Below are 13864 nucleotides of genomic sequence, written 5' to 3'. Positions count from 1 at the left end.
GACAAGTATTTCCTCCTCATCCTAGTCACTCCTGTGATCTTCTTTCTCACCAGCCGTATCTGTGAAAACTGGTCTGGAGACTCTAAATTTATACTTCAGTGGAATTTCAGCTTAGTGATTACTGCCCAGGGAAGCCCATTCCTCAGCCAAACTACATAGCCCAACTGGAACCTAAGTATTACATGCTGCGAAATGAATTAACTACTCAGATGGTAAAATGCTTTGTGAAATGAATTAACTACTCAGATGGTAAAATACTTGTTGAGCACATTAGCAGCAGCTTCCTGAACACAAGTCTATTTAGCAAATTTCTCCAGAATATTCTACTGGTTGGAACCGCCCCACCTTCTATTTACGCGGCAGCGCTTATCGCGCCCTCCCTTCCCGGATGCAAAGGCCCTCATTCTATGCTAGCCGTGAGATTGACGGATCTCACCACCACCACCGCCACCAAAAAAGAAAAAAAAGTTCAGTGAAGGGGAGGGGTTTGTTTCCAGGAAATGACGTTGCACGCAAAGCAACACTCACGGCTGGCCGCCAGTGTGTTTCCGGCTGGTGGGGGAGGGGTTTGGACAAGATGGCCGGATCCACAGGTCTGTGCTGAGATTGGGGTGGGGGTCATTTGGGGCTTGCTGCGGCGCTGTCGGTTGGGGGGGAGGGGCCCTCCGATGACAAGGCTTCGAGCGTGGGGCTGAGACTAACCCTCGGGAGGGAGGGGGGGGGTGAGCGGCGTCAGTAAAGCCCGACTGAAGTTCCACCCGGGGAAGCGGAGGAGAGGCCGAAGGCTTGGCGCCGGGGCAGGGAATTCGCTTGGAAGAGACCCGGGAGGGGAAAGACACCGGGTTAGGAACGTGTCGAAGGCGTCAAACGCGCCCTCCAAGGCGGCTTTTGCATCTTGACGGGCGGTGACCGGTTTTCTGGGTCTTTGAACCTATTTCTGTGGCGGAAACTTCCAGGGCTTAAAGGGCTGTGCGAGCTGAGCAATGTCTTCGGTCGCATCCCTTTCCAGTCAGGATGCTGACAAATGCGGCTCTTCCCAAGCCAGACTGAATTCGGTCGAAAATACAGATATTAAAGTCTGGGATTTACCTGATTAACAGATCTTTTTTTTTAAAAAAAAAACACCCAATGAGTTTTGCCTGGCATCTTCGCTTACTATTCTATTGGTTCTGAAGAATGCTTGTTCTTAAGGTTTTCTATTTGATAATCTCATGCGCTTTCCTCCTCCTCTGTCATCTTGGCTAACTTCCTTCGGATCTCAGGAAAGATCTGCCACTTAAGCAGTTTATATAATCTTAGGATTTTGTTTTCTTCCTTTTTTGATTGTTCCTCTGCTTTTTCTGTTTAGGCTGTATGATAAATGTGAATATTCTTGCTCCTTTGCAGTATGCCTTGTCTTTTATATTACTCTGACTTGGGTGTTCTTGGTATTTTGTCCATATCTTCTCATTGTTCACATAATGATTAAAAAAATTGTTTGTGGAAAGGACATATAAGTTAACCAGAAATTCACCCTAAATTCATTCAGAAGCACCTGTGCTTCTGATGATGTGGCATTTCAGTGAGTATGGAAAAATAAAACAATGATTCAGTGTGTATATATATTATATTCACAAAATTTATTTTTCTAGTATCCTAAATTAATAAAATCTTGATTAAATCAGTTCTTATTTTGGGTTCATGAAATGGCATCATTGCATCTCAACTCTGTATTTAAGTATTCTAGGGCTACAGATCATTAATTTGATGCTTTACGCTGTCTAATTATTGAATTGTTGATACAGATGGGATTGTTAAATCAGTGAACATTAATCATACCGGTAGTTACCTGGAGATGGTGTTTTATTCATAACTTCTGAGTTTCCCATGGGCATCCAATTGCCATGATAAGGCAACTAGGCCTTTGGCAGCTGCCCTTATATTCTGATTTGCTTAGACTGTAAATATTGTTTCTTGTTAAACAGGATGTGTTTTGCACACAATGGATGCTTAAATTATTAAATGTAAGTAATGTACAGTATTTTTATATTTGTATCTCTGTCATAAGAGTCCAGTGCAGTATACAAAGCAATAAAATAAGCCATTACTTTAAAATAAAGTACTTGATTAGGTTTGAAATAAATTGTATCTACACAAATGTTTTAATAACTGGCATCTGCTTAAGAGTTTTGATTCTTAGTATTACTTCAAAAAGTATAATAAATACTTGTGTTTTTAAGTATTATCTAAAACTTGACAAATTCAGGAAGTCTTATGGGAAGCAATGATAGTATTTCTTACATGAGAAAAGCAATTTATAAATCTACATCTAGTTCAGATAAGTATGTACTGAACAAGTATAGTGTGTGTTTATATCTTACATTATGTAGAAATAAAACACATTGCTTTTCTGTAAGAGAAGGTAGCTGTTTAGAATTTGCTAAGATGTCCTTTTTCACTTTGTTTGAATTCACAACATGGAATAGATGAGTTTCTTATTTGTGTATTTTAGTATGATAGCTACAATTGCTATTTTTTCCCAGTATATTTTAATAAAATAAAGTTCAGACTTCTATCTTGAGTTGAAGGTACCATCTAATAAAAACCCATAGATCTTTCCTCAGTTTGTGTCTCCAAAAGCAAAATTACTGTGTGGGCATAGTAATATTCAACCAAGTTAATTGATACAACATGTTTGCATAATTATTAATCTAGAGAAAGAATCAGGTATGACAATATTTGAATGAATAATCTGATATCAATTTCAGTGACCAGTACAAATGTGGTTTTGAAGCATATAATTGATAAGAAAATGAAATATCATAAACTTACTTTGCACCAGATGTTTTCCCAGACCTAGTACCTTAACAACAAAAAGCCTGGTCTTCAAAAGTTCCACTCCCCTGTGGTCATGTGATTGAGATCTGGCACTTGGTAACCAGCTTCCACTTACAATGGTTGCAGTATCCCATGGTCACATTATCATCATTGTAACCTTCCCTGCCAGCTTCTCACATGCTGGGAGGTGAAGGCATAGGTCTGTTCCCACTCCTGTCATTTTTCCATGCTTCTACCCTCTGGAACACCTATCTTGTACCTGGCCGTGCTATACTGAATGGCAATAGTCAGTTGCCTGCCCCCTGGAGCACTCATGTATTGAGCAGTTGCCTGCTCAATATAATAAAACTAATCAGAAATACTCTGTCTGTAGTTTCCTATTTTGTCTAAACTACAGAATTACAGTTGTCATCTTTACAACAAATCAGAAATTATAAACCATAATCTGAGATTGGTTTAATATTCTAGCTTGTTCTAAAACTAGTAGTTAGAAACTCTCTAATTTCAGTGTCTCACTATGGAAAAAAGTGTTATATATTCTGGAAAGAAAAAGGATTAAGTCAAGATTTGATTATTCACATTTGATAAAGTTTCATGGAGATTGGTTGTCAGTCATTGATAACATTAACTGAACAAATCCTCACTATCAAAAAAGAGCTGTTTTCTGATGCAGAAAATTGATTTGACTTCCAAGTATGAAATTTGATATTTAGAATCTATCATTTAAAAGACTCACGATAAAGTGTTTTATTCCAAAATAAACATTTATCCATATAATTTGAAAAATCCATCTAATTTATATATTGTTCATCTCGCAGTTCGAGGCACCTCTGAACGACTTAGAACAACATTATTTTATGCATAATGGTTTAATTTTCAATTGGGATGTACTTTGTTTACCATGAAAGTGTTTTTGTTTTGCTTAAATACAAACATTCTGATGTGTGATTGATAATGGTTGGATTAGATGAAACATATTTACTAACAGGTTACATAAATTCTTAATACTGTTTTTAAAAATGTTAATATTACTTCATTTCTCTCCAATAGTTAAAGTCCCTCGTAATTTTCGCTTGTTGGAAGAACTTGAAGAGGGTCAAAAAGGAGTAGGAGATGGTACAGTAAGCTGGGGTCTGGAAGATGATGAAGACATGACACTTACACGGTGGACAGGCATGATTATTGGACCACCAAGGGTTGGTGCTGCAAGTTAAATATTTTTCTAAAAAGAAACATTTGGGTCATATTTTAAGAGAACATGATCAGTGGTAGTTAATATAATTACATTCAAGTCTTCCTTTGAATGTAAATGTGGAATTTGTCAGGAGTCTTTTAAGTAATAGGAATTAATAGTGGAAGTTACAAAAAAATATTTTCCCTTTTGGGTATAGTTGGAAATATTTCTTATATGCTCAATCTAAAACATGAACAATATACTTAAAATAATAAGGGCAAATACCTTTATATGTATATGTTCATTAACTCTATAATAATATATTGAGAAAATAGAGCTCACTGGTAGCTATTTCACAAAGTGAAGGATTCATGAATTTTGAACGCTACTCTCCAATAGTGATGCAACTGAAATATATTATCTTATTCCATGGATTCAATATTGAAATAATACTTGATAGCTACATTTTGCAAAGAAATTGATATGATTTTCAGAAATAAAAAATCTTGGTCATATTAGGCTTTCTTGCAGATCCCCTCCTTTCGGTTAGTGTGTGTATGTATGTATGTATGACAAGAGGTCAATTGGCCTGCATTAAAGAATCCAAAGATACGTTGCTTTTCCTCCCCCTTTTTTGTGGGCCTCTCCCCCAGGGTTAATATGTGAGATAAAGTGAAAGACAGAAGGGAATGTGAGCTACTGCCACATGGAAACCTATCCTCCATCCACTGCATCCTTCTTGGACCTCTTAGATGTGTGTCTGTTGCTGGGTTTGGAGTATAATTTTCTTGTTAGGTATACCAACATTAGTTATTCTGTCTGATTTAACTTACACATGACGGCCTTGTTAGTTTTATGTATCAGTATTATACAGCATTTTGCTCTTTGATACAAATTTGTATCTTAGAACCAGTGGTGGGTTGGTGATGGCAGGCTCCGCCCGCCCGCCCTGACATCTCTGCACATGTGCAGAAGCGTTGCGCATATGCGTGAGCGCGTCCATGAGCGAACCGGTAGCGACAGGATTTAAAACCCAGTACTGCTTAGAACTGAACACAATTTAATGAATTTTGTTTATTTGGTATAAAAGTATTTTAAATAGGCTGGTGCTTACACTAAAGTTCTTTTATTTCTTTTTGTATTTCTTTTTTGTAATTGTAACACTTACTAGTTTAAGCTGAGAAAAGTTCTACAGAATGGAGATCCTAGCACTGAGAAATTTGAGGATTTTCTCAGTGCTGTTGAGGGAATTATTATTTATTATTAAATTTATTTGCTGCCCATTTTGTAATGAAATGACTCCAGATGGCTTACAGCATAAAACATTAAAATCATCACCTATAAATATATCTAAAACCGTAAAAATGGAAGTCCCTCAGTATTTAGGTCCAGTAAATACGCTATTTGCAACTTCACTGCCTGAAGCTTTAAGAATTACTTCTATCTAGAATGTTTTAATTATAATAATATAGGTGTAATCTTTATGCTGAATATCATTTTATCTAGGAAAGAAAGCAGTTGATAGCCCTATTTTGTAACATTAATTTTTAGATTACTCTTCAATCAGCAGAATTGATCTCTCTGATGATTAGCTTGATGTATGCCCACAGTTTTCTCAGTTCTGTTTATGTATATATATATTTGATTTATGCTTTCGTATAATTTGCTAACTAATGACTTCATTAATCGTATATTAATAAGACAAATAGAGATTAAATAATTATATACTACCTAATATGGGTAATAGTATCTGGCCATGGAAGCTAATTGGGCATGGGCTAGTTAGTATTTGAGTGGAAAACTGAGGATTTCCAGGGCTTTAGATCAGAGGAAAAGAAAAAAAGATTACATTGGCAAACAACTTCCATATTGCTGCAAAGAGCAGTATATCCATAAAGTCACCAGGAATCAAGTTTGACTTGAAATAACTTTACTTTTTACTTGTACACAGAAAAAAAATCTATTGAAATAACCAACATTTTATTCTAGTTAGGACAGTGCCCTAAATACTGTCATTTTGTATTATTTTAGCTCAAAATCTGAATTGCTTCTTGAGCAAGTATGGAAAATGGAAGTAAACAGGTGTGAAGAAACCTTCTACCTTAATGGGTTGAATCTTTCTACCTTAATGGGTTGTTATCTTGTGGTGGATACCATTCTGCCAAAATTATTTTTAATGACCGCATTTCTAGGCGGTCCTCAAATCTGCGATAAAGAGATAGGGAACCTCTTGAGATCAGAAAATAAATTTGCATAAGGGGAAACTTGCTTTGTAAATTTATATGTAGTCCAATCATTGCATAGCCATGAATTTGTGAAACTGAAAGGTCAATATCCATCAGAACATAATAGCAGCAAAATTTAAGGCATAAGGCTAGAAACCAGGAGATTTGAGTTTTAGTTGTGCCTTAGGCATGAAAGCTGGCTGGGTGAGTTTGGACTAGTCACTTTCTCTGAGGCCAGCTCACCTGGTTGTTGTGATGAAAATAGGAGGAGGAAGGAGTATTGAGTATATTTGCTGCCTTTATTTATAAAAATGATAAAGGCAGCATAAAATGAATAAGTGTACATGGAACAACTATAAAGCATACTGTTGTTCAATGGGAAAAACTGGGTTGTAAGAAAATACAGCTTGGTTAAGTTGAAAAGAGAAATATGATTAGCATCTAGATATAATTAGTTTTGATATTTATTTTCAAACTATTACAAATTTACAGAAATTGATTTTATTTAGCAAGTTCTGTATTTTTAATAAATTGATTGTGTTTTGCCACCATTATTTTGTTCTGTCAGGTATGCACATTATTTTAGGTTCAGAAGCTATAGTTGTCCTATCATGGGATTCCAAGGTTGGCATTTCAAAAACTAAGTGTGCTTAGAATAAAGAAATTGCTATGGTATGACAAAAGTAACTTTGATTTTGTTTAATTTGAATGTACAGTATAGTTATTTAAATTGTAAAGACAATTTGATTACTTCACTTGTGTGCAATATTTTTCCTCTTCCACACATTAATAAAAATAAATGATAGAATCTGGAGGATCTTGAGAATCAAATAACAAGTATTAGGAGTTCTCAAGGCCTTTTGGGGAGTGTAAAATTGATTCTTGGAACAATTCTTAAGGATTGCTATTATAGGGATATTTTTAAATTTCTCTAATTTTTTTTTTAAAAATATTTGGCTAAAACCTTTAATATAGTATGCCCAAAATAGTCTATAATGCCATAAAGAAGCAAGCAGATAATCATGTAGCCATTTTTATATTAATTAAATTGAAAATATTGTATTGCTTTTCCCCATTCAGTTATGGTTACTAGGCATACATATTTTTAGGTAGAATTGAAACTAGGTTTACAAACAAATCCTTTCGAATGGTGATAATTCTACAGTTAATTAGATTGGCTGTAAATGCCACTCCTAAAAAAGCCTAAAATCTATTAATCAGCTGATTAACAGAAGTGAATATTGTAATATATCTCTAACATTCTTTTATTTCTGCTGCATTTGCTCAGCAAAAGTCTACCAGCCCTGAAATATGGCTGGCTTTATTTAGTTGTTTTCTTAAAATTGTGAATGCATATTTTCATTATGATTAACTTTTTGTCTTCTCTGTTTACTAGACAAATTATGAAAACAGAATATACAGCTTGAAAGTAGAGTGTGGGCCTAAATATCCTGAAGCACCTCCAACAGTTAGATTTGTAACTAAAATTAATATGAATGGAATAAATAATTCCAATGGAATGGTAAGTTGGATACAAAATTAGCCAATTAATTTGGCAGGAAAGTTGTGAAGGATTGTGCTTGGCAGGAGAGGTTGGGCTTAGAATTAAGGAACATACCTCTTTATAAATTGTCATGTACCAGTGTGTAATTATATACGGTACATCTGGATCACGGTAATTATTGCCAAAATGATGAGATTGATTACAATTTTTTAAAAGAGCATATTGATAAATACACCACTATTAAAATTTTGATTCAGATATAAAATAGCTCACAATAGAATGTTTACTAATTAATAGTAAAAGTTAAAACTTTTAATTTAGTAGTGTTTTATTTGTTATCAGAGATTAGTAAAACATAGAGCTGACTATGGGAACTGCATATTGAGAGGTAGTAGTGGGAACTGTAATCCCACTTTGCCATGGCAGCTGCAAGGAGACTGATGGAGTAGAGGCTAAATATGTCTGTTTCTGATAATCCTCTTAATGTATATATCTAATTGGACTGTCCTCGATAGATAGATAGATAAACAATTAATGAGATTGTAACTGCAAATTGTTGAAGAATAATATATAAGAATTTCTATTTTAAAAGTCAACAGTTATGCATATTCCAGAAATTAAAAATAAATAGCTGAGTATTTTTTTAAAGATAAAGCAATATCATTGAATATTTGACGTACTAGTCCCAGAAAATTGGAGTATATTCAAACAGTATTTTCTGAATATGACAATATAAAATATATATACATAAATAATTTCCTGCTTTTCATATGCTTTTCCATTTTTGAATTGTTGAGGAAAAATTATATTCATTCATTGAAAGCATCCCTCATCCCTCCCAAGCCCATAGCTTGGCTTTTTTAAAAATTCAAAGGGCACCAAGATAAAGATTCTTATTTGAGACACTGAGTAATAATTTCTTTTATGTTGCAATAATCAGTAGTCTCCATTTTTTGCATTTACAAATTAATGCAGCAGTTTAAACACCAAACCACAGGTTTAAATTGGTGTTCATATTTTCTGAAATATACATGCTGATTGTTGACATCATTGTAGAATGAATTATTCTACATTCTCAGTTTAAATGTATGATTTCTTTCTTTATAGGTGGATGCACGGAGCATACCAGTGTTAGCAAAATGGCAAAATTCTTATAGCATTAAAGTTGTACTTCAAGAGTTAAGGCGTCTAATGATGTCCAAAGAAAATATGAAGCTTCCACAACCTCCAGAAGGGCAAACTTACAACAATTAATTTTAGCTGAATCCCAAACTTGTCTTAAACAACTTCTACTTATGTTAATGTCTTGATTCAATTTCACAATGCAAACCACCCACACATTAAGAGTTTCTGCTGGTGTATATGATCTGGACATTGAAAGAATATATATGTATATGTATGCCCCATATGTTTTCAGGCACAATCAGAAAAAAGGCAGCACAATTTTTTCCTCTTTACCAAGCACTATCATTTTAAGCATAAGCCTGAAGTAGCCTAAATTTGGAACTCCAGTGTTTCAAGATGAGCGCATGATCGGAAGTGTCAGGTTGCTGTGGAATAATGTTTCAGAAACTTTTTGCAAGAAGAAAAAAAAAAGAAACTAATGGCATGCTTTATCCATCTTGCTTTAGTGAAAGAGCTGCAGATTAAAACAATTAAGTAGCAGGTACTGCAAATACCATTGCTCAACTTGTTTAATTTTTGCAATGTGTGGGTGCTGACTGCTAGTAGTGTTTCAGAATATGGTCAGGATTGTTTTGATACTTGTATTTATAAAATGGGGGAATGATTTTCTTTTAAGCAGCTCCTGTGTGTTTCATGTAATGGACTTTGCAAATATTTGTTTACAGTCTTCGTTCTAATAAACCATGCATTTAAGTTTTAGTGAAACCAACAAACAAAAAAAAAAGGAAATAGGTGTATGGATATGTGATTGAGAATAAAGTTAGTCTTCAAATGTAAATAAAATGTGAAAAATATCCCCCGAGGCTGTGCTATTTCTAAATTTACGCTGGCAGTACCCTGCAAGATTGAGAAGTCAAATGTTGCTCCTAATCTTGTCTTAATTACTCTTTTTCTTGGTATCTAGGCTGCTGGAGCAATTTTAGTGGAACCAGTTATATTAGACTCTGCATGTGTAAATTCTTTTTCTTTAATTTTGAACTAAATGGCCCTCTATTGTAACCTTTTTGCTTTTGTGATGCTCAGTTCGTATGTTGAATTCTCTCTTTGAACTCTCTTTGCTATTAGCAGGTATAGTATTAAAAATAATAAGAGGGGAAAGATACAACTCCTTGTAAGTATGTTATTGCTGGCTTTTTAGGTGCTTTTGTGTTTTGTGCAATTGCTGCTCGATGGTTCAAGGAGCCCTAGATGGACAGTAAGGTGTTGAAAATTCATTCTGCCTTATATTTCTTTTCCTTTCATACTGATTGAAATATGCATGCAAACCCCTTCTTCAACGAATTGAGGTCTGTTATTCATATGCCAGCAACTAAGGTACTATCTAAGGTACAAGAAGCCTCTGATCTGTGTAGCCATTGTGGATGGATAATTTATTAGCTCAGCCTAATCTTGTTTGCAGGGTGTAAATGTTAATTTTAGAAATATTTTCTTTTTGCCACCTTCATTTTACATGAGGAGAGACATTAATATAGGAATAAATTCTTTTTTCTTTGTTCCTTCTAAATTAATGAACAGGATAAACAGCTGTTTAAGGGAAGCTTTCTTTGTAAATGTTAAAATTTTGTGTTTCATGAAATGCAGTTTGCAGCTTCTATCTTCAGAATAAATGGAAATCAAGATAAGGTTAATCCATAATTTCAGATACATTAAAAATGAACAGCAGTTTCTTCATGATGTGGCCTTCATAACTAATGCATGTTTTATATTTGGATATCTATATCTTATAAATTCTCTTATAGGAAATTGCCCTTAATATACACATGGTAAGTAAGCCTCAAACCTGAGTTCCTAAATGTATTTTGCTAGATTATGAGCTTTCTGAATGTAATGGAATTAATTTTTTAGTGTGTGTATGGGTATTTACATACATACATTCTTTTATCATAGCTCCTACCATTTTGAGAAAAAAACCCTCCATTATGATAATCTAATCATAAGAAGAAGGCTTTCTTTTTGAAAAATTCTGATAGATACATGTCCCAAGTTGACCAGCCATTTCCATTCCGCTATAATTTATTGATACATAATATTACTCTTTCCTTGATAAGGATTCTATCTAGACTTAATTTGATAAACTAGGAGTATATATGTGACTGACTACCTGATTCTACATACAAAATCTAGATCACATGAACTGAGGTGCCAGGAGTGAAAAGTGTGGAACAGTATGACTGGGAGTGGGCAGCTGCAAAAAACATCTGGAGGAGCCTTGAAGGTTGATGAATTATTCCCCTAAAGCCACTTTGTGCCTTTTCCCTTTAAAGCTTGGCAACTTTTCAGTGTAATGATATTAATGATATTAGTAAGTTTATAAAAACAAAGTTCCTTGAGCACAGAACCATGTGTAGACAGGACAACTTGACATCAGCCTTAAATTATCTATTTGGTGGTGCAAAATGCATATGCGATAACAGTATAAATAAGGCAAGCAAAAATGTTTTTCCTTCCTAAATCCCAGTGCACAATAATTTCTAAAAAATGTGCCTGGAAATAAAGGTTATTGCTAAAGGATAATTAACAAGTACGAGAATGGGTTTAAACTTTATACTAAGCCATTGTTTTCTAACCATGGTTTCTGGAAGAAGCCAGAATTTTCAGAAGTCACACAATATACAAAATAAAAATATATTATTAAGTATGAATCCATCAGACCATGTATGATACACAATTCAGGCTTTACACATAGTGCTAAGCCATAGCTTGTTTTAAAAAGCCATTATGGCCTGGTTCATATGCAATACTAAGCCATCAGTTATGCTTATATAAGCCACAATTATTGGGCTAACACACCACATTAAGCTAAAACTAAAATCACCTTATGGCATAGAGTTAGTGATGTGTCAACCTAGCCTTTGGGTGTGCAGATTTGTTCTTACTATGAAAAAAAGGCAGCTACCTCAGCAAGTACTGAGGGATAAGGATTTGGGAAGATGTGAGGTCAGAGTTGTGTGCATCAAATGATGGTTCCAAGGCCTAAGCTATCTTGGTTACTTTGGGGTATTAATGATAAATATTGCCTCATTGGTAGTACTGAAACAAGATGCAGCCATCAACTTGGTCAGCTGATGTCTGTTGAATAAAGAGATGTCATCTTGTCTTTTCCCTCAGGCAGCAAAATGTATTGCACCGGCTTTCTATGAGTGATCTTTCATTTTTTTTTTGAGGGTCCGACTCATTCTGATATACTGAGAATAGTACATTAGTATCCTGTTTTCTAATGTGTGTTGACTGCATTGGCTTCTCAGTGTTTGTTTGATTGTCTCACTGTAGTTACTTATAATAAATGTTTGGAACAAGTGCCATTTTTAAGCTGTATGTTTGCTCAAAGATAATTATGCTGTTACAAGGCCTAAACAACAACAAAATAACATCTGCATGGAGAAGCCCCCTTTCCCCAATCTCCCAGTATTGTGTATCTAACCCCACCCCACAAAAAATCTGCTTCCCCCAAACCCCACACCCCAAACATGAATACTGTTAGGTTTAGACTTCGCAAAATGGAAAGGCATCTTTTAAACCAGTGTTTCTCACCCTCGGGAACTTTAAGTTGTGCGGGCTTCAACACCCAGAATTCTGATGCTGGCTGGGTAATTCTGGGTGTTGAAGTCCATATACAGTATCTTAAAAGTTGCTGACATTGAGTAATGCCCTTTAAACAACATTCTGAAACTGGTAGTGTTTCAGTCCCTACTTGTTAGACTATAAGAAGGAATTTCCTTGGAATTGGCTTTTCCATGCAAACTCTACCTCTTCTTCATCATTGCATTCAATCATCTGGTACTGTTATTACTGACCGGGCTGCCATGGGCAATAGACCTTTACCTTCTCCATTAATCTGGCTTGTCCTTTTCTAATCAAGCCTTACTGCATCTTGTAAAAATTAATTTCTAATATGTTTTTTAAAGTGAAGCACATGAATTGGGAAAAGTTCATAGCTGACCCTGAGTTCGAGTACTATAGGATAGAGTTAAAACTTCCGTGTCATTTATTGTAGGTTAACTTAATACAAAAATACATTATGTTTTATCTCTAGCAAGAAAATGAATTGGATGATACACTTCAGGATAGCTTTATTACATTTTTAAACACTTCATAAAAGATGTTTAATTATATGCACAGGTGTCTACCATTTGTCCTGTGGAAGAAATTTTATTTATTCATTTACAATAAAAAAAGATAGCTTACTGTTTTTCCACAGCCAAGATAGCCATATTCAAATAACTTCATATTCAAAGAAATGAAGCTTTTTGTCAGTTTGATAATGTCCTGATGGTCAGAAGATCACCATCCCTTTCACCCGTATACCAATGATGTTGCTCTATCTGAAATCTAAATCATGCTATGCTCATAAAGAGATTCAAGTGTTTGTAATTAAAATGTGTCTTTCCATTTTTCTGTTGTAAAGCAAAAAAACCCAAAACCTTCTGCCTGATATGCTGCAGTATTCTTCCATTGTTGTGCTGCATAAATAATGGCACTGATGAAAAACTTAAGTTATGACTTGACAAGCCTTCTTACGTAAACAGGCAGTATTGATACTGTTTTCCAGTTTACAGTAAACATCATAGTGGTACAAGAAGAAAGGAAATGTGTTTCTTAGAAACATTAACTGGCACTATTCAGAAAATTTTGTCATGGATTGTCTCCTTCATTCCTGTATGCTACTATTTTATGTGTATTGCCTATCAATACTATATATATATAAAAGCAATATTTCATCTAACTTTCATAACAATTTGTGTGATGCTGATGTCCATGCAGAAACACAAAACAGCATGCTCCACTCTCCAGCTGCCTTAACTTGTTCCATGATGAATGTGCAAGTATACCTCAAGATTTATACTGGGAAATTTCATATGTTCTGTTTTCACCCAAGACAGGTAATCTTCCATAGAAGTCATCAGGATTTAACATGTACATGTATTTGTATGGAGAGAAAATGCCTCTGTTCTTGGTCAC

The 13864-nt window shown here is 34.8% G+C and overlaps 1 protein-coding gene across 3 annotated transcripts; it reads left to right on the top strand.

Moving 5' to 3' along the window:
• Window positions 1–529: 529 nt before the first annotated feature.
• UBE2V2 (ubiquitin conjugating enzyme E2 V2) lies at window positions 530–9699 on the top strand. Of its 3 annotated transcripts, XM_070940550.1 has the most exons (6): window positions 555–593; window positions 1965–2003; window positions 3868–4013; window positions 6023–6073; window positions 7613–7738; window positions 8828–9699. In XM_070940550.1, exons 4-6 carry the CDS (start codon window positions 6053–6055, stop codon window positions 8972–8974), a joined length of 294 nt encoding a protein of 97 aa, XP_070796651.1. In that variant the 5' UTR covers window positions 555–593; window positions 1965–2003; window positions 3868–4013; window positions 6023–6052; the 3' UTR covers window positions 8975–9699. The 3 variants fall into 3 exon arrangements, with proteins under 3 accessions (XP_070796649.1, XP_070796651.1, XP_070796650.1); XM_070940549.1 differs by lacking the exon at window positions 6023–6073; XM_070940548.1 differs by lacking the exons at window positions 1965–2003; window positions 6023–6073 and having other exon boundaries at window positions 530–593.
• The last annotated feature ends 4165 nt before the right edge of the window (window positions 9700–13864 follow it).

The sequence above is a fragment of the Pituophis catenifer genome, unplaced genomic scaffold (assembly GCF_029215685.1).
Source record: "Pituophis catenifer annectens isolate HBS135680 unplaced genomic scaffold, rPitCat1.0.hap2 SCAF_3, whole genome shotgun sequence".
NCBI lineage: Eukaryota > Metazoa > Chordata > Lepidosauria > Squamata > Colubridae > Pituophis > Pituophis catenifer.
The sequence above is the reverse complement of the archived record's forward strand: the minus strand, read 5'-3'. Positions and strand labels throughout refer to the sequence as shown.

Bases quoted from the DNA above. Each gene is read 5' to 3' on its own strand.
- UBE2V2 (XM_070940548.1), top strand. The intron at 4,014-7,612 runs GTTGGTGCTGCA...TCTGTTTACTAG, and splicing joins TGATTATTGGACCACCAAGG to ACAAATTATGAAAACAGAAT. The intron at 7,739-8,827 runs GTAAGTTGGATA...CTTTCTTTATAG, and splicing joins TAAATAATTCCAATGGAATG to GTGGATGCACGGAGCATACC.